Genomic DNA, 20,478 nt, shown 5'->3' with positions numbered 1-20,478 from the left:
TACCTCAGAAGGCTGGAATGGCTGGGGATTGCCTGGGCATCTCTGTCTTTCTGAGCCACCTCTTTACAGCTACTTTGAGCTTCTTCACAAGCATGATGGTCTCAAGGCAGTCAAATGCCTTACAATTAGATTGGCTTTCCCCAAATAAGTGTGTAGACTGAGGCAGAAACTATAAGGTTTCTTTTAACTCATACTCAGAAGTGATGCATAATCATTTCCCCTGCATTCTATTGTTCAAAAGTCAAGCCAGTGTACCAAACACTTCTAGGAAACATAAACCCACTCAGGTACTTCTTAGTAAGTGAAAACTTGTGTTTCTTGGTAATATACAGCAGTGGGCAAAAGTAGGTTTGCAGTTGTGAATATACAAAACAGTTTATTCTTGTGTTATGAATTATTGTATTATAACTATAAACTACTTTTGGCCACCCCTGTATATATTTTAACTAAATATATCTGATGTTGTGTGAGTGATGTCCATTAATAGAATTACCTTTGTATAAGAAGTATTGTTAGAACAGTGATGGCGAACCTTTTGAGCTCGGCATGTCAGCATTTCGAAAAACCCTAACCTAACTCTGGTGCCATGTCACATATAGAAATTTTTTGATATTTGCAACCATAGTAAAACAAAGATTTATATTTGATATTTATTTTATATATTTAAATGCCATTTAACAAAGAAAAATCAACCAAAAAAAAATGAGTTCGCGTGTCACCTCTGACACGCATGTCATAGGTTCGCCATCGCTGGGTTAGAAACTGCCACTAATAAAACATTTTTTGGATTATAGAATGGATTAGAGGCAGTTTATAAATCACTTAACACAACTTATCTCATTATTTTCTAAACTTGGTACAGTAGTGTGTTGTACCAAGTAGTGTGTCATAATTATAGACTATTGTGTTTATTGAAAGGAAAATAAGTTAGTTTTATTATTGTTGTTCATTCTTTCATTCAATCAAGAAATATTTGTTGACTGTCTATAATGAGCCAGGCCCTGTGTTAGCCAGTAGAGAGTAGGGACAAATTCCTGCTATGGTTGGATTTTTGCCCTTACCAGTATATATAGTAGCAATTTAAATGCTAACTATGTGAGTTCATACATTCAGATGCTTGGGCACTAGAGAAAACTGAGTCACAGAATATTAGTAACAATTAGTGCTCATTAAACCCTTACTTTGCGCATTATTCCATTTAATCCTCCCAAAAGGTTATTGGGATAGAGGCAGAGTTACTATCCCAGTTTTGTAGAGGTTGAAACTGACTCAGAGTAGAGTGTTTCAAAGGTCACCTAATCAGTAGCGGTGGAACTTGGATTTTAATCCAGAGCACCTACCATGCCCAACTGCATCAACATAATACCAATGCCTTTATTTCTGAATTCCCTAACTTGGAAAAATGTTTTCACTATATATATATATACCATATGTATATATTTATTGATTTTAGAGAGGAACGGAGAGGGAGAGATAGAAACATCAATGATGAGAGAGAGTGTCATTGATTGGCTGCCTCCTGCATGTCCCCTACTGGGGATCGAGCCCACAACCTTGCGTCCTTGACCGGTATGGAACCCGGGACCCCTCGGTCCGCAGGCTGATGCTCTATCCACTGAGCCAAACCAGCTAGGGCTTCACTTTTCTAAAGTGGTAGGTGCATAATTTTTAATGTCATAATGCTATTTTAATTCATCTTTGACCAAATGTATTGGCAGCTCCCACGGCTACTCCAACCCCAGGCTTCTTTTTGGTTTTACAGTGACCATTTCTGAAGTCTAAGAAGGATGGGTAAAGAGGAATGAAAACTTAATTTTATTGACATTTTACTGTATACCAACCAGTTATCAAGCTTGACATGCAAAAAAAAAAAGTGCTAAGTGACTGTAGCATGTAGATGGGAAAGAAAACACAACCACCAACCTCATTAATAAAAGTAATCATGAATTCAAATATTTATGGGGCATTTACAATATGCCAGGCCCAGGAAAAATTTGGTTCCTAATCTGGGGGATCTCACCATCCAGTGGGAGACACAAAGCAGATGTTTCTCCTGGCAACACACTCTGATAAGGGAAGCCCACCGGAGAGCCATCTCACTTAAGATGATGAGTGAGGGTGGGAGGAGTTCTAGAAAGAGTCAAACATTGGAGAAATTACTCAGATGCAGAAGAGGGTCAAGGTTCCATCAGGAGAATGCACCCTGTGCAGTGGTTCAAAGTCTAAAAGACTTTCAGGAATTCCCTGGGCTGCAATCGTTCTGCATAACAGAGGGCAGGCTGGGTGTGTGTGGTGGAGCGGCCAGAGAGGCTGGCCAACAAGTCCGCAGGAAGGACCTTTTTTTCATTGCAGTCCGTTTTGGACATTTTCTCCATTTTAACCATGACTTTCCCCAGGATTGCGCTTGGGAATATGTTTCCATATGCGCCAGGCATTATAAAGGGCTTCCCTTGCGTTTCTGCGTATTTACAATGTTGGTTACAGCCGGGCTGGCCCAATGGAAACACCGGGTGTCGGAGTCCCATCATCTTCATATTCCATGAGTCATTTATTGATGCAGTTACTTATGCGTTTACCCAGGAAAACCAAATCCGTTTCCCACTTCGTCGGTTCTACAGCTTCAAATGTCAGTATGTTTAGGTAACAATCCAAGAGGTAGAGGCACTGTCGTGAGACAGGGCTGCAGACCACTTACTTCAGCGAGACCGTTTCAAACCCTCTACTTCCTTTCTAGCCCGTCTCCAGTTGTGCTGAAAAAGAGGAAAGAAGTCGCCTCTGCGTGTGCCCAGGTGGAGGGTGCAGAGTGCCGCTTGGTGCCAGCACTAACAGGGTCGGGCAGCTGGGAAGGGGCGGGAGTCCCCGAGAAGGGAACACCTCCCCGCCGCCCCACTGGCCTCTCCAGCCCACTGCGCCCCCTGCCCCTCTCTCTCTCCAGGGACCTCCCAAGAGGGAGAGCCAGTGAGTCCCTTTGAGTGTGTTGAAGAGTTGAAAGAACCTGTGCCCCCACATAAAGCAGAACATCCACTCGCTTAGCTGGTCTCACTCCTCCTCTTCCTCCAACTCCTGCTGAAAAGCAGCGGTGATGGGTGAGAAGTGCGTTCTCAAGAGCTTCTTGGAGAGCTCTGGGAATCACTGCTGCTTCCCTCGGCCCCACAGTTTCACAACCTCTTCTCAAGGGCAGGCCCTCCCTCTCGCTCTCTTTTTTCCCCCTCCTTCCACCTGACAGGGACCATAAATAACCGAGGCTCCCGGTGTCCCGGCTGAGAACAAAGTTGAAAGTTTGCCGGGAGCTCCCCGCCACTCCCCGCTGGGCCGCTGCTTTGTTTTCTTCTGTTTTTCCTCTACCTGGGTTGGCCGGCTCCTCATCCACGTGGGAGAAGAGTCACCTCCTAATTAAATGCAGCACCTCGCTCCTGGCTCTCCTCGGTTTAAGGCTGTCTCGGTTACCCGGTTAGGCACGGAGCACTGGTATCAAATTACCGAAAGTCTACACTGGAGCTGCCCTCATATTTACATACAAATAACTCAGGGCTTGCATTTATGTCACCATTCGGTCCTGCTAGAGGCTTGCCAGAGGAGTTTTTAATCCAATCAGGAGGCGCTTTAAAAGGATGTCTGCGGAGTAATCAAAAGGATCTTAATCTCAATTAAGAGTAGCCAGGTTTTGTTCTTTTTTTTGGTCTGAAATATTGAAAATCTTTGAGCTCTGATGAGTAGGAGAAGATGTGTAATTCCTCCATTGCCTACGAGGAGACGGAGATGCTGAGAGGAACTCGGCGGCGGTGGTGAAGACGGTGGCTACACCCCAGGGACTGGTTTGTTTGGGCTGATTTGGAGGTAGATTCTAAATCACTGGTTAAGGAATTCCTGGAAACCTCAGGAAACATCTGATCCGCCCCATCCTGGTGAACATGGCTTGGCGACAGAGTAAGATCTTTAAGTTGTACTTGGTGTGCACTGTTTTTTTTTGTCTCATTTGTGGTGATTGTGAAAATTAGCCCAGCTGTAAATGGTTACTTAAAATAATCTCTTGGTCCTGGGTCGCAGAAGAAAGTTGATCTGTTTAGTTTTACATTTGGGGAAAGAAAAAAAACACAACAGTAGTCGACAGTGTATTTTTAGACTTGATTGGTAGTTTAAAAAGATGAGCTCTTGTGGTTTCCTGAGTTTAAATGAATGGAAAGTATAAATGGTGCTGAGAAAGGAACTGGAAAATATGGCTGGAGCGGATGAATCACTTTAACTTTGAGAAAACATAACACACGCTTTTGAAATCTCACGGGGCCAGCCAAGTTTGTGTCCAGAAAGAGAATGAGAGTCGTAAAAAGGAGACAGAGTTTGCCTGTTGGCGGAAGGAACTCTGCCACGGCCTGTGCTACAGTTTGCAAGGATGGGAAACGTCCCACGGGGCAAAAGCCTCTGGAAAACCTGCCCTGTCACTCTTGGAATGTGGTTTTTCCGCGTGAGGTCATGTTATGCATATGTAGCTGGGCCAAGTATTTTATGCGATTAACTCTTTGTATTGATGACTCAAGAACAGTTTCTATGGTCCCTTTCCAAACCGCTGGAACTCCCATTGGATCTCTGCTTTCCGAGTAGGGTTCAGGCCTGGGGGCCGCTGGGCCGGGTTGTTCATTTGATCCGTTTAGAAACAGTTGCAAATCGGTGGGATTCAAAGTTCCCCAATGGAGCAGTTATCCTTCAGATTAAGTAACTTGCTGGTTTTTTGCATAAACCCCAAACCGAAATCCTGGGTGTGAGAAGACTATTTAACAAAACTCCCTTCCCATGTATAATTTCCAGAGCAGTAAGGAAGAGGTGGTTTTTATTTTGCAACAACGTCCATTCAAACAAGCTGCCCTCATCACAGTGCGTTGAGGAAAACTAATTGACATAAAAAAATCCTTCTTTCTACTTAGGCGTAGGGGCAGGGGGAGATTTTTTAAAAAATTGGTGCTTAACACCAGGTGCTTTTTCTGCTACTTAAATTCACTCTTGAAATTATGAACTAACCTCTGCCCATACTTTTTCCTGCTAAACGGCAGCTACAAATACTACCCAGGGGACAGGCGAAGAGGACAGAGAGAATGGGTGACTTGCTGATGACCAAAGGAACAGGTTTCTCCACAAAAGGCACGTTTTCAAAGGGAAGCTTCTGATTGTGGCTTGCTTTGTCCATCCGCAGGCGAAGATGCGCTGACGGGGGACACTGACAAGTACCTGGGGCCACAGGACCTCAAGGAGCTGGGCGATGATTCTCTGCCTGCCGAGGGCTACATGGGCTTTAGTCTTGGGGCCCGTTCTGCCAGGTACTTTGTTGTTGCTGTTGTTGTTTTTCAGAGGTAATTTGAAACAGCCATGATTTGTCATAAACCAAAATCATTTTCCATTTTCACCATTATCCCCAAGTACGCTCTTTGGATGAGGATGTGAATTTGGTGAAATGTTCGCTACTCCATTGTATGTGCTCCGCTATTTTCTTTCATGGTTTTCAGTCCTTAATTGTCTGTGATTGAACGTGTTAATTGTTCTTTTTCTCCCCCCACCTTGCAGTCATGCTTCAAGCATACTAGCAAAAGGGCTCACAGACAAAACTGGGAGAACCGATCTGGGTTATATGTTTCAAAATTAAATTTTATTCTAATTGAAAGAAAAATCTTATTTCCCAATAAGTAAGAAATGTTTGTGTTGGTTGTTCACTATTCTCTATTTATTATTGAAAGAAAAATTCATGTTTGAGACTATATATATATAAAATATATATATAATATATATATATAAAATTATTTATTAGACTTGCCTACCAAGTGTTTGGAGTATCTCTTCTAAAGCTTTCCCATTAGTTTGTTTACAAGGGACATGTCAGGAGTGAAACAGTGACTTAGCAAGCCAGGAATAGTGGCAACTTCAATCCTTACAACCAAAGCGTAAAACTTGGTATGTGGAAAACCTTGGCTCAAACTTATCTGACAATGGTTGAAAGAAATAGGACCTTGTCCAGAATTTGGGGACTTCTTTTCCGTGGTTGGATTAACAGCTTGTTTGCTGACAGTCAAGTTATGTGAAAGCTAATAATTAAACCATCTGAGCCAGAGCCCTGGGGACATTTTCCTATAGTTTAAGTATCTGTTGTAAAAAGTTTCATTGTCTAATAGTAAATGGCACTTCCCACTAAGTAAACCTAAGAGTTAATTCTCAGTGTCCTGGCTGTGGCCAGTTTAGATACTGAATTGATGTTTTTTTGAGTTAATCTTTTTGTTTTTTAACAGAATTTGGAATCTCATGTAACTTAGATTTTTTTTGCCTTAGAAAAATATATATCTATAGCTCTATATCTAAAGGCCTTAAAGTCTTCTTGTAGCAGCTGTCATTAACAAGAAGGGGAAATAACCTTTAATATTTCATGTAACCACAGATAATAACAAATTATAACTAAAATGTGTAGCATCTTAAAGGATCTCAAGGGAAAATTCTATTTAGAGATTTAATAGGCTTTGTAATCCAACAACCCGCTGATTCTCTTCCTGAGATAGTATATGAAAGGTAACATTTTATTAATCACTCATTTGCATATAGAAAATTGTAGCAGCTGACATCCAATGAGTGATGAAACCAGAATATTGTCTCATAATTTTTTTTCCCAAGTTGTGAGGCTTCCACACTTCTGGTTTTTATTGTACCATTATTATTATTATTTGTTGCTGTTATATGTAACTCATTTTTTTTTACATTGGCAACTCATGTTATGCTCAGAGGCAAATATAAAAATAAATGATAAAGCCAATATGTTTTAAGGTATTCTTAGAGTATTGCCAAGTATAATATTCTGAGTGTAACATTTAAAAAGAAATACATTAAATGTGTACCTCATTCAACCATAACATTTTTTTCTTTTTTTCCCTGTCTGATTTTTTTTTTTTTTTGCTTCCTTCTTCTCCTGTGTTTTTGTAAAAATACTTTAAAATAGTCCCAAGATCAGGTAAGAAATGGCACTTTCCAGTGTCCCCCACCCTTCCCTGGCTCATTTTCTCATTTTTGTTTCCCTCAGCATTGTGCCGTGCTGTGCTGTGCTGTGTTGTTCTGCCATGCGCTTTTCTGTTCTGCTCAGCTTTAGCAAATCAGTTTGGTGATTCTGAGAAAATGAGCAAATAGCTAAATGTATGATAAGAAATGTTACTCATGCAACATTGCATATTTAAGGAATTTCTTTCGCTTAACAAGGTTTATATAGTGCATGAAGTAACCTGAGAAATTTCCCTGGACTTAGAGAAACCATCTTGAAGAGCTGTTTGCCTGTTGGTTGCATTTTATTTGAATTAAGCACATTGGTATAATTTTAAGAATCCTCAGGCATGTGGTTTCCTAACACTTCCTGTATTTAACACGTAGGGTATACTGATGGCTACAAATAATATAGTTGACCTTAGTTAAAAAACAATTTAATGCTTTCCAGATCCCCATGCAAATAATGTCTAATTTTAGTAGCTGAAATTATTTCGATGTATTAAAGATTCCCAGTGAAGTTTGATGGATTTAATTGGCTCCATCTGCCTAATGTAAGTTGGTCTGAAACAGTTCAGAGTAAGAACTTCAGACAATAAAACGGAGACATCATTAGGCCTTTCTGTTGCTAGCTCCCAGTTCGGGGCTCTGTCCTATAGTTGGCATGCCTATGTAAGTTAAAAGAAAGAGAATGCTTAAAATGTATCAACCCATCTTAGATGTAATTAAAAGCTGGAATTAAAATAAATATGTAATTATTTCTTTAAAATGTTAAGTCTTTGTCCACATCTACAGTAAAACTGTTCTCAGGAATCACCAATATTAACATACACCGGAGAGACCATAACAAAGAAATGAGTGGCTGAAAAAAAAAAAGAAAGAAATGAGTGTCTAAGCCGCAGGGGTCCTCAAACTACGGCCCGCGAGCCACATGCAAATACAAATATTGTATTTGTTCCCATTTTGTTTTTTTACTTCAAAATAAGATATGTGCAGTGTGCATAGGAATTTGTTCATAGTTTTTTTTTAAACTATAGTCCGGCCCTCCAACGGTCTAAGGGACAGTGAACTGGCCCCCTGTTTAAAAAGTTTGAGGACCCCTGGTCTAAAGAGGCAAGTGAGTTTCTCAAATCACATCCCTTCGGCAAATTAGAGCCTTGCCTTGAGTACTTAGAAGTTGCACTGTCTGATAGTGTAGCCCCTAGTGGCACGGCTCTTTAGATGACAACTAGTTAAAATGAAATAAGACCTAAAATGCAGTTCTTCAGTCACCAGCCGCACTCCAGGTGCTCGGCGGCCACGTGTGGCCAGTGGACACTGTGTTGGACAGTGCGGGTTGAGAACACATCCTTCATCAGGAGAAGTTCTGTTGGACAGTTGATTAGAGAGTAGAAAGAGACTTCCTGCTTTTAGGAAGTTTATATAATGTACTTGAGAGAATGGAAGGGCACTAAAAACAGGAATCGCAGAAGGAAATGTTTGCAACTGAAATGGGGGGTGGGAGAAAGAGTTATGAATTATGGGGGTACAGAAGGCCCAAGTGTTCGAGGTCACATGGTTTACTAGGTAAGCTCCTGGTACAGGGATAATGCTTACTTTTTTTCTCCTTCTATATCCTGTTATTAATATTTTGGCTAGCTGATAATAGCCACTTAGCAAATATTTGCTGAATACACTAAGTAATGACTGTACAGTAATAGTCATTCTGGAGTTCTAGATCCCTCTAAGATTCTGGTGACAGCGAAGGCTATGATCCTAGAAGAATGTACCTCCTCATTTCTGTAGACACTTCGAATAATTCAGGGGCCTCTGTGTATTAATATAAAAATACTCACTTTGGGGTAATCTTTAGTATAGTAAGTGCAGAGGGGGAAAGAAGTCGTTTTGTGCAAAGCAAGGGGTCATTCCTTATTCACCTCTCCTTTGCTCTTTTCCCTGCCTAGTACACACAAGGCCAAGGCCAGAGTCTGACTGAATCTACTGGTAAAGATTAAAGCAGCCACATTTACATTCAGACAGTTTATTAGTTACATAGGCGGCGACAGGTGCCAACAGCCATGGTCCTTGTCTGCCACACTAGCTGAGGAGCCAGTCCTAGACTGCAGCTAAATGGTTTCATGTTCTGCCACTCTCTTCCAAGGAGGATGGGCAGGAAGCCTCAGGAGGCAATGAAGAGCTGCCTGGTCACGGCCCACCGGGGCAGGTGAGAGGGAGGCCTGTGGGAGATGCCTGACACAGCTCCCCACCTCCATCCTCTGTGTTCCTGTAGCATCACAGGTGTCCTGCCAAGGCTCAGACCACCTGCCTGTCCTATGTGGATACATGCAGGGTTACCAGGGTCCCTTCTCTATTGCTTTTTTAAAGATTGAGATATAATTGACAAATAACATTATATTAGCTTCAGATGTACAATATAATGATTCAATATGTGTATATATTGCGAAATGATTTTCACAGCCCTAGCCGGTTTGGCTCAGTGGATAAAGCGTCAGCCTGCGGACTGAAGGGTCCCAGGTTTGATTCCGGTTAAGGGCACATGCCTGGGTTGCGGGCTCGATCCCCAGTGGAGGGTGTGCAGAAGGCAGTCGATTAATGATTCCTTCTTGTCATTGATGTTTCTGTCTCTCTCTCCTTCTCCCTTCCTCTCTGAAATCAATAAAGAAATATATATATTTAAAAAAAATGATTATCACAATAATTCTAGTTAACATCCGTCACCACACATAGTTACAATTTTTCTTTCTTGTGATGAGAACTTTTAAGATCTGCTCTCTTGGCGACTTTCAAATATATAAGACAGCATTATTAACTATAATCGCCATGCTGCACATTACACCCCCAGGACTTATTTATTTTATAACTGGAATTTTGTACCTTCTGACCACCTTCAACCGTTTCGCCCATTCCCGAACCCCTTTGTCAGTTTTTAGTTTAGAGGTCAATGTGGAGAGTGGCATTTGAGGACATAAGAAAGCTTGCACTCTGGGAAGTTCAGGGGCTGTGTAGAAGATTTGAAAGTGGGTGGAAAGGAGAAGGTAGAAGGAGCAAGTAAGAAAAGGAAATAAAAAAGTGAGCTCACCTGGAATTGAAATTTTCAAGGCCAGAAAGATGGAGAAGAAAATCATGTAAGATGGATTCATAACACTGCTTACTTCCTTCTTGATGCTTTCCCTGAGTAGCAACCATAAACCTTTCGATAATTTAACCCTATATCTAGCTCCCAATACACATAACTGAACTATTTACAGCAGACACAATTTCATTGAATAAGGCAAGCTAAACAGATAGGGACCAGAAGGACAGGAGACTAACATAAGGTCTTACCATTGAAAAATCTCTCAGGTTATTAAATTATCTGGAATGATCTGGTTCTTCTCAATTGTCATGTTGGTTTGATTGTCACAGTGCAACATCCAAAGCTTTCATGCATTTCATCTTCTCACAGATTTAACACCAGTTGGCCAAATTTTAAACAAAACCTGATCATGAGATTGTCCAAGCTTAAGAGATTTCCTCAAATATAAGGGGTTTTATTTTTGACCATGTGTTTTCAAGAACAACTTTGGTTGATATTTTTAGCCATCTTGCCTGTTTTTAAAGTTGCATGCATTAATTTTTTTTTTATTCATCTCATCATCATCTACCACTCTTGAATGGTTAACTGTAAATACAACAGCCTCCGCTCCTTCAGTTCGGATAGGTCTTACACCTTGAACAGAAGCTCCTATGCCCGGGACAGCATGATGATCGAAGAACTCCTGGTGCCATCCAAAGAGCAGGTAGGCATTCTTTTTTAAAAAAGTACTCTTTGATTTGTTAAACTTCCATTTGTATGTTTGAATCAAACTCTTTGTCCCGTGACAAGAACCATATTTCTGCATGTTTGATTTTGCATTTGTAAATCTCTCTGTGTTGCCACTGAAAGAAAATAAACTATCAGCCCGGCTGGCGTTGCTCTGTGCTTGAGCGTCGATCTGGGTTGCAGGCTCAATCCTCAGTGTGGGGGGTGCAGGAGGCAGCTGATCAAGGATTCTCTCTCTCATCATTGATGTTTCTATCTCTCTCTCCCTCTTCCTTCCTCTTTGAAATCAATAAAAATATAGTTTTAAAAAATCAATTGTGCCATAAATGGAAATAACCCTCTCTTCCTCAGAGAGTCCCTAAAAATCTCACAGAGAAAAACTCAGAAAGTCCTAGGCTCTTTTTTCATTTCTTGGTCTAATCTAGTTTAATTTTTAAAAAGAGTTAATAATAATAATTGGTAGCTAAAGTTATGTACATTATCCACATGGATGTTTGATTTTCCTAAACAAACTCTTTGTTAGTCCTCACCCGAGGAGATTTTTTCCATTGATTTTTTTTTTTTTTTTTAGTTGAAGGTGAGGGGAAAGGGAGAGAAAGAGAGAAAAATATCGATGTGAGAGAGACACATTGATTGGTTACCTTCCACATGCACCTTGACCAGGGCTGGGGGTCAAACCTGCAACCCAGATATGTGCCCTTGACCGGAAATCCAACCAGAGACTCTCGGGCACATTGGCCAATGCTCTAATCACTGAGCATGCTGGCCAGGGCTTCCTAAACAAAATTAGTATCATGTTGGAATTCGCTACAACTGTTCTCAGCAAGTAAAGATTAGATTGGTTCATGTTTTTGATTCCTTAGTTTCAAAGGTGTGTAATGGGCCTTCTCAAGATGTGATAGTATTTTGCTTTCTACCAGAATCTCTGCTAGGTTTACTTGGTGTTTGGGTGTTTCAATAATTGTGGTTGAATAGATAATTGGTTTACTACAAGAAGTCCCAGCAATGTAGTTCTGCTGCATATGGGCTCAGAATGGTTCATTATTCTAGTAACACACAATACTTGATTGTAAATTTGCATTCCTGAGTTGATGATGGATGAAACTATTTGAAACATAAAGTTAATTTTGAAGGTGTCTTATAATATTGAACAATGTAGATGATTGGTGAAATGATGCTGGACTTATTCACTGCACAATGAAGGTGAATTTGAGCAGATGAATTAGATGATAAACAGAGAGTCAGAACTTCAGGACTCCTACTTGTCTGGAGATGCTGATTTCCAGACACACAGATGTACATTGTGCTTCACAAGGATCTACAATGAACATTTTATTATTCTACACTCTCTAGAACATTCTTAGCTTCCAGGCCTTACAAGGTGAATACAGTGGCTATTCAGTTTTGTTTAGGCAAAAACACCCTTTGTGGAATGATTACAGGTACCACAGTTTGTCGTGGTTTACGTGGGTGTTAACACTAAAAAAATCACTTGTCTCAACTAATGAAGCTAAGGTCTTTGGTGTAAGGTGTTGTCCTGCTGTTGGTTGAGAAATTCTGAGGATCTCTTTGCTTGGTTGGCTGTGGTCATTATTCTAGTCAGATCATCCTGATCTCTTGATGTTCCCAATTGAAATGAGATGTTCATGGGTACATTGATAATAATTACAAGTGTAAAAATGCCTGTTATTCTCCATATCCTAAAGGAACCACACAAAGCTTATAAAATTGCAGGTGAAAATATATTCGTTGTGTATCAGTGACATTTTTCTCTTTTATCAAATGTGTCTAGTTCTATACTGGAATAGCAAAATCCATGATTAAACTAATTATGGTTTATATTTCTGAATGTGTATTGGCTTTCGCAAGGACCTGAAATTGGGATCACAATCACCATGACCTCACCATATTGCCACTACCACCACCATCCATCACTTCCACCACCACCTCTGCCACCACCACCACCATCACCTCCATCACCTCCACCACTATTACCACCATAGTTACATTACCTCCCATGTTCAGCACAGCAACCGTAAAGTAAAATACTATAAATATTTGCAGTGTTGCAAGGTTGCAGACCGACTTCTGAGGGTCCTCACACCATTCCCTGTTAGTTTTTACCTAGACCTCCTTACTCAAGTGGAATGAAAGGGCAGCCTTTTCTCAGAATGAAGGATTTGTGAAAAATAAAGGGTAAAGAGAAGTTTTGAGATAAAACTGATGTCCTTTTGCTCATTTTGTTGCTGGTTCAATTTCTGTGCATGTCACGACACTTCTGTGGAACAGTCAGGGGAATGGAAGGTTTAGGACATCTTGAAACCTTTACAAAGAAGTCTGAAGCTGATAACTGCAGAAGCAGGAAGTTGCTTTCTTTAATGACCACAGAGAATCCCATGGTCTGGCAAGCATGCCTTGTGGAAAGAGCATGTTTAATGAACATATAACCTTACTCCTGGCCACACTTTCATGATAAATTCCCCAGAGATTTGGGGGGAAAAAAAGTGTGGAAGGCATAAAAACATTGTAGTGGCAGTTGGGGGCATTTGAAAATTTACTGGTTATACTGTTAAGAAATAGTTAATTTTTTAGCAGCTATAACAGTATTGCAGCTCTACAGGGGACTATCTCTGTTCCATGCAGGGGTATGCATTGCTGAAGTTTTCGGGAATGAAGTAATTATTAAGTCAGCTATTTATTTTCAAGTAGTTCAGCAGAAGAAAAAGTGTACGTGTGAAGAGAGAGAGAGAGAGAAAAGCAAGTGCAGCAAAAATGTAATTGTTTAACCTAGGTGGAGTGTATATGGGTATTTCTTATACTGTTTTTTCAACTTTCTTATTTGTATGAACACCTTCAAAATAAAAACTTGGAAGAAAGGGGAAAACAAATTCTGAAAGAGGTGTATTAACCTATTTAGTCCCAAGTGTCTCATTCATTATAGAAGAGAGAGAAAAGGCTAATTCTTCAAAAGAGAAGTTTCCAGAGGGGAGGAGTCCAGTTACATTGTGCACGACTAGTGAGAAGCATTTACCTGAGCAGCTCATTTACACGCCTTCTATTAAAATTTAAGTACAAGAAGTATTAGTTTATGTCTATCATGCCTCTCAATCTAGATTTATAAACTTCAAAGCGGAGTTTCTCCACAGTATTGATTTTGTCTGAAAGCATGCAAGAGGTCCTCAATCCTTAGAATTCCTAAAGCCATGTTACTTGACTTGCTGTCAGATTTAAAACTGCCCTGTCATTGCCCAAAGTTGCTTTGACAAGGTAAGGCGGAAAATGAATAAAAATGAACCCTCTGCACACTTTTTTCAGCATGAGTAGACCTCACCCCCACAACGCCTGGTTTATTTTCCTGCTGCTGCAGATTAAGCAGTTTGCACATTAACCACAGTTACAGGACAGTTGAGACCCAGGGTAATTCCCACAGGCCCGCCACCTGTGTGGCTGGAGGCAGGTGTGGAGGCCAGCACTGGGGAGGAGAGTTGGGAGAAGCAAGTTGTCCTCCCTCCTTGCTGGGCCTTCATCGGGATTAGTCTGTAAACCACTCGGTCCTCCCTCCGCCCCAGTCAAGAATGGACTCTTTTTTTTTCTTTCACCTTTTAATCAAGAACCACCTTTCAATGTGTTTCTGAAAATTATATGCAAATAAACCACATCTTGCATTTGTCAGAAGATGGTATTTAGAGCAGTGACTCTCAGCCCTGACCACTGGTGAGAATCACCCAATAAACGTCTAACTATTTATTTATTTATTTATTTATTTATTTATTTATTTATTTATTTATTTATTTAAAATATATCTTTATTGATTTCAGAGAGGAAGGAAGAGGGAGAGCCAGGTAGAAACATCAGTAATGAGAGAGAATCATTGATCAGCTGCCCCCTGCATGCCCCACACTGGCAATCGAGCCCACAAACCGGGCATGTGCCTGACCGGGAATTGAACCATGACCTCCTGGTTCATAGGTCAGTGCTCAACCACTGAGCCATGCTGACGGAGCACCCAAAGAACTTTTAAAAAACAACGATAGCTCAGTTCAGATTCAATGGACCTGGGTGGGGCCTGGGCTTCGCATTTTTCAATGCACCCAGAATTGAAAAGCACCGGTTCCTGGTGAGAGCACGCATTGGAACCGTCGGTGGCTGCTTGGGAAACAAGATGCCGACGGAATCAGAATCTCCCTGACGGGGTCCCTGGGCATGTGTGTGTTTCTAACGCTCCACGGGCTGTTCTGGAATGCGTCTCTAAGTAGGAATCACTGATTTAGAGCGCTCTGCCTGGCATCTTCTTGTATATGACCTGTCAACATCTAATGTATTTGTTTTATAAGCTCAGAGTTGTGCCTGTCAGGTAGTCTTAGAGCAAGCATTCTTGGAAGCATTCCTTTCCAAATAGGTGGTAATAAGGGAAAGAGATGACTCGAAGCTGAAGCCCAGTCTCCTGACATAATTGTGGGAGGCACCATCTGGTGCTGCAGTCTGTGATCCAGGTCAGCCAGGCCTCATGACATCAGTGGAGGACTAGTCATTAGAGGCCGTTGGCGTCAGGAGATACGGTGGCGATGCGTATGGTGATGATGGTGAAAACAGCTAATGTTGAGCTCCTATTACATGGCAGGCACTATTCTAAGTTTTACCAGCATTAACTCCTATACCCTTCTCAAAAGTCCTATGAGATAATTTCTTGGCTCCATTGAAAAGATGAAGAAACTGAAGTGCACAGGCAGATGCCGTGACTTACCCCAGGGGACACAGCTGGTAAATGGCAGACAGCCACTTGGCCATCTGGCCCCAGGTTGCCTCCTTTTAATACTAATCCACAATTACACTGCACATCTGCATTACTTAGTGTGAGGGAGTGAGAAGGAAGCCAGCAGAGAGCCCAGCCTTGACTTTCCACCCTCCAGGATCGCATACTTGTTAGTATTCTCAATATGGGTGTGGTACCTCCCTGGCCAGATGGTACAGTTGGTTGGAGCATCGTTCCATACACCAAAAGTCTTGTGGGTTCAGGACACATACCTAGGTTGTGGGTTCAAACCCCAGTCAGTAAGCATATAGAAGGCAACCAATTGATATTTCATATCAACTTTTTTTTTCTCTCTCTCCCTTCCTCTCTCTCTAAAGAAATAAATAAAAAGAACCTATCCTTGGGTAAGGATTAAAAAAAATTAACTACACATGCTTGTAAAAAAATATATATGGGTGTGGTACCATCTTCTTTATCCACTTTTTGCATGAAAGATTATGTTTAGACATGTGTTCTTTATTATGCTTATTTCTAATTCCAATAATAAGTCCTAATTTAATATGCTTTAAAAGGAACCGACAACTTACATTCAGCAACAAGTCATGAAAATTATGGAGAAAATTATTCTGCTTAAAATGATGGCATATGAGACATCATTAAATGAATGGAAATATTCAACCTTTGCATGAAAATGAGGTAGAACACATGATAGTGGTCTAAGAAAAATACTTAGAAGGATAACTAATTAATTATATTTCCTTTGACTGACCCTAGAAGTAGTTGTAAGACCAAGGGATGTATATTCCCAGCAGAAACATTTACTTCACTATGATTTCTGGTGGTTATTCCAAGATGGGAGGAGAGCAGAAATCACAGACATGGGTTGTTTTTGCCTGCATGCACCAATTCCACTTTCTTTACGTGGGCATCATAGGGTCTGATGCCAAAACTTCTGCCCCCACTCATTTCTCAGTCATGTAGTTGAGAAGGGGTTGAAATCCCTCCCTCTCCTCCAAGGATGAACCCCAAACCTGGCCCTTCAGAGCATTCCTTTCCCTAGATTACAATAATGACATTAGGAAGAAATGTAAAATCTTGGCCAGTCTAATGAGACTTAAATTTGAGACTTTGTCTAGCCTTTTGGGGATTGCTAAGCTATGACGATGATGTAAACTCAATGCTGCTGGGGGTGCAGCATGCAGACCAAGGATCTCTACCATCTTTTGAGCCATGGCTGGCCTCAGCCACACCTGTAGTTAATACCATCCAGACTTTCCCACTGTATATACAGGTAAATTAATCTCAATCTCCCCCCCTCTGATGGCACCAGCCCCAATCACTCCGTGCTGTCAGCGTGTGGGAGCTGTAGCAACAGGAGCAAGGCTGCAGGCAGACAGGGGACCGGGGGGCCGCGGTGCCAGCTGATCGCTAAGAAATGAGCACCTTCCATTTCCTTTCCGTTCTGTTGATAGAGGGGCAGTATGTTAAGGAGAAGAGAGAAATGGGACAACTGTGCAACTCTGTCCCACTAATTAGATTGCTTTCATTTTGTAGACTTTCTCTCTCAGACCAGATTTACCCAAGTGTTTAATGCCTAAGAGGACAAGTGGCAAGGATTGAAAGGGTGACCAGTTTAGAAGGCTTAACAAAGGCAGTGGTAACAGTTGCATTGGCTATTTGAATGGTAACTGTGGAGAGGACTCTGTAGTTAATATTATATTATACTAGGAGCCCAGCGCGCAATTCGAAATCGCGTGGCGCTGCCCACCCTCGAGTCGCCGGTCAGGCCCTGCCTTGCTCCCTGGGCCCCACAGCAGCCACGGCCACTGCCGTTCCGACCCTGCCTCCCTCTCCGGCCCCCAGCAGCCGCGGCCGCTGCTGACCAGGCCCTCCCCCAGCGCAGGCACGTGGAGGCCCCTGCCACCCCGCCCCTGACGCTGTGCGCACAACCTCCTCCTGTCCGGTTGACCCGTTAAGGTGTCCCAGTTAATTAGCATATTTCTCTCATATATATATAAAATATTATACTAGGGGCCCAGTGCAAGAATTCATGCACCTTGAAAGGAACTGTGGGCCATGAGGCTGCAGTGGGCACAGGGGCGGGTCTCAGCCCATCCTCCGCGCCCCCACCCGGCCCCTCCCACCGCGGCCCCGGTCCCCTGTCTGCCTGCAGCCTTGCTCCTGTTGCTACAGCTCCCACACGCTGACAGCATGGAGTGATTGGGTCTGGTGCCATCAGCAAATGCAAGCAGTGGCTGCTGCCCCGATCGCCCCTCAGGAGCAGGGGGAGGTGGAGAAGTCCTCAGGAGCAATCAGGGCCCGCAGCCACTGCTCACACCCGCTGAAGGTTCTGAGCAATCAGGACTGGTGTGAGCGCTGGCAGTGGGTACGAGTGGCAGCTCTGGCACTGGCAGCAGGTGCGAGCACTGGGTGGGACCATGGCATGCGGGAGCAAAGAATTTTCAGTAACCACCAGAGGCTCACCCCGATGACGGCAACTGGTGCCCCACCTTGGTTTGGCACCCCTGCTCACCTGCTCCACCATCCCGCCGCAGCCAACACCTACCATGTTCTGCGCTCTGCCATCTGCTGCCCACACCCACCATGTTCTGCGCACGCCCCTGGTGGTCAGCGTACATCATAGCGACCAGTTGTTCGGTTGCTCCGCCATTCGGTCTATTTACATATTAGCCTTTTATTATATAGTATTAATAGCCTTATGAGAGCCTTCCCCTACCTGGAGGCGATTGTCACATTGTAACTTATTTACCTCAGAGCCTAGGATTCTAGCTCCTTTGGGTTAGATGGGGCCTTTTCTGAGGCTAAGTAAGGATGATCTCATGTATATTTAGTCATAGATTGTGTGATGTACTACTTAATGTGTTAGTACGTCATGTGCAAATCGGAGGGTTCTACAGGAGAAATTGCACGTATATTTTTTCAAGACCTAGCAATTTTCAGTTATCTCAGTAATAGAAGAACAATGCCTAACTCAAAAGGTTGGTTATGATAATAGGTTTCCTTCTCTACCTCTCAAGCCCCTTCCACACACTCCTAAACCCCATACACACACCCTCCCCCACATCAGCAGATTTACCTTCCCGCAAGTTTCTTTCATTTACGCTCGTTTCTCAGGGGCTCTAAAAAATGTGCATGGTGGCAAAAGGTAGCCAGCCTGGGATTAAAGATTTGCTAGAGATAGTCCCCCACAAGATAAGCACCTTTGACTACTGACATTTAATATGCTGCTTTTTCTCTTCCAAGTGCTTCGCCAGCATTACTCAGGTGATCCGTTCAACACTCTGGCAGATTGGTCAGCAAGATTACAGATTTTTTTTGTCAATGTTGTGACTTAAGCTAGTCTAGCTCCTTTAGGCATCTTGAGCGGGATGTTGATGTTTTAACGCTCTCAGCTTCCACCCTGACCTTGATTCACCTTACTTTGTTGAAGTTGGTAGCTAAGTTATCTGGAAATCAATCAGATTGGAAGTCCCAAAGAACCTAGCCTCACTCTGGTTTAGTAGTCTCAAATAGGTCTTAAGAGGTAATAATAGTTGACTTCAAGAAAAGAAATACTTAAAAAAAAAAAAAGGCTGCTTTAGTAAGCCTTTAAGTTTTACTTGATTTTGCTGCTTGAATCAGGTTTTCTTTTATGAAATTCTTATTTTAAGATGTAAAACATGATGCTTTGACATATGTATACATTGTGAAATGATTTCCACAATCAAACTAATTTATATATTGCCTTCAATAGTTATCATTTATTTTGTGTGATAAGAACACTTTAGATCTACTGTCTTAGCAAATTTCAAGTATATAATACATTATCATTAGCTACAGTTACTATGCAGTACATTGGGTTTCCAGAACTTACTCATCTTATAACTGAAAGTTTATACCCTTTGATCAATATCTTCCCTTTCCCCGCACTCCACAAGCCTCTGGTAACCACCATTCTGTTCTCTGTGACTATGGATGATATATTTTTTTTAAAAGATGGCATTCATTCTTAAAAGAATTTTTCCAAATAGTTGTGCTGAATGCCCAAACAGACCTACTCTCTATGTCGGTACCAGCTTGCCATTTCTTTCACTTAATATCCACTCTCAATCACAATAATTACTGGACTTAGCGCAGTACCTGTCACAACATTTTGTCAAATTAATCTTCTCATTTCATGCTTTCGCCACCTTATGAATTAGGTATTATTATTGCCACCTCACAGTCCAAGAGACTGGGGCTGGGAGGAGCATGTCACTCACCAGTGTCACCTTAGATGGCATGAGATGGTAGCACTGAGAATAGAATTTGTCTGATGGCTACTTGAACCCATTCTGCTGACCACTAAGCTGCAGGGCCACTCTAATGAGGAAGAGTGGCAGACCTGGGTAAAGCTAATTCGCCTCAGGAAAAGTTGTCACAGCCAGAATATCCCTTTGCTTGTTAATCCAATAGTTATTAACATCTCTGTAGTCTGATAAGACATATGCTATCCTAAAAAGCTGCTAAGATGGCTGCAATGTTATTAAATTTAAGAAATAAATGATCTTCCATTGTAACAAACAAACCTGTGAGTATTAGCATGATTATTATCTGTGCTTTTGTTTGCATAGCAATTTAGAATTTCCAAATTGCTTTCGAATTACTTGGGTCATTCGTCGTCTCAGTGACTTTGGGCAGTTAATATTATGTACCCATTACCCTAATGCAGAAATGGAGGTTCAGTGGGGTTGTTATGACTTGCCATTCACTGGGCTACGAAGTGACACAGCCCAAGTCATCTATTCTATGTCTAAGGCAAGGGTGGGAACCTTTTTTCTGCCAAGGGCTATTTGGATATTTATAACATTGTTCATGAGCCATACAAAATTATTAACTTAAAAATTAGCCTGCTATATTTGGGCAAGCATTTAATTAACTC

General features: G+C 41.8%; 1 protein-coding gene across 4 annotated transcripts in view; it reads left to right on the top strand.

Annotated features, from left to right (window-relative positions):
• Positions 1–20,478, top strand: part of ANK3 (ankyrin 3) — a 461,267-nt gene that overhangs the window by 365,774 nt on the left and 75,015 nt on the right. For 3 of the 4 annotated variants that reach the window (XM_036336813.1, XM_036336815.1, XM_036336814.1), the window contains 2 exons: positions 5,186–5,309; positions 10,679–10,781. In XM_036336813.1, coding sequence (XP_036192706.1) covers positions 5,186–5,309; positions 10,679–10,781 — 227 coding nt within the window. Of the gene's footprint in view, positions 1–5,185; positions 5,310–6,967; positions 6,980–10,678; positions 10,782–20,478 lie in introns of all 4 variants that reach the window. The other variant, XM_036336812.1, reaches the window with a different exon arrangement.

This window comes from Myotis myotis, unplaced genomic scaffold (genome assembly GCF_014108235.1).
Source record: "Myotis myotis isolate mMyoMyo1 unplaced genomic scaffold, mMyoMyo1.p scaffold_m19_p_15, whole genome shotgun sequence".
NCBI lineage: Eukaryota > Metazoa > Chordata > Mammalia > Chiroptera > Vespertilionidae > Myotis > Myotis myotis.
The sequence above is the reverse complement of the archived record's forward strand: the minus strand, read 5'-3'. Positions and strand labels throughout refer to the sequence as shown.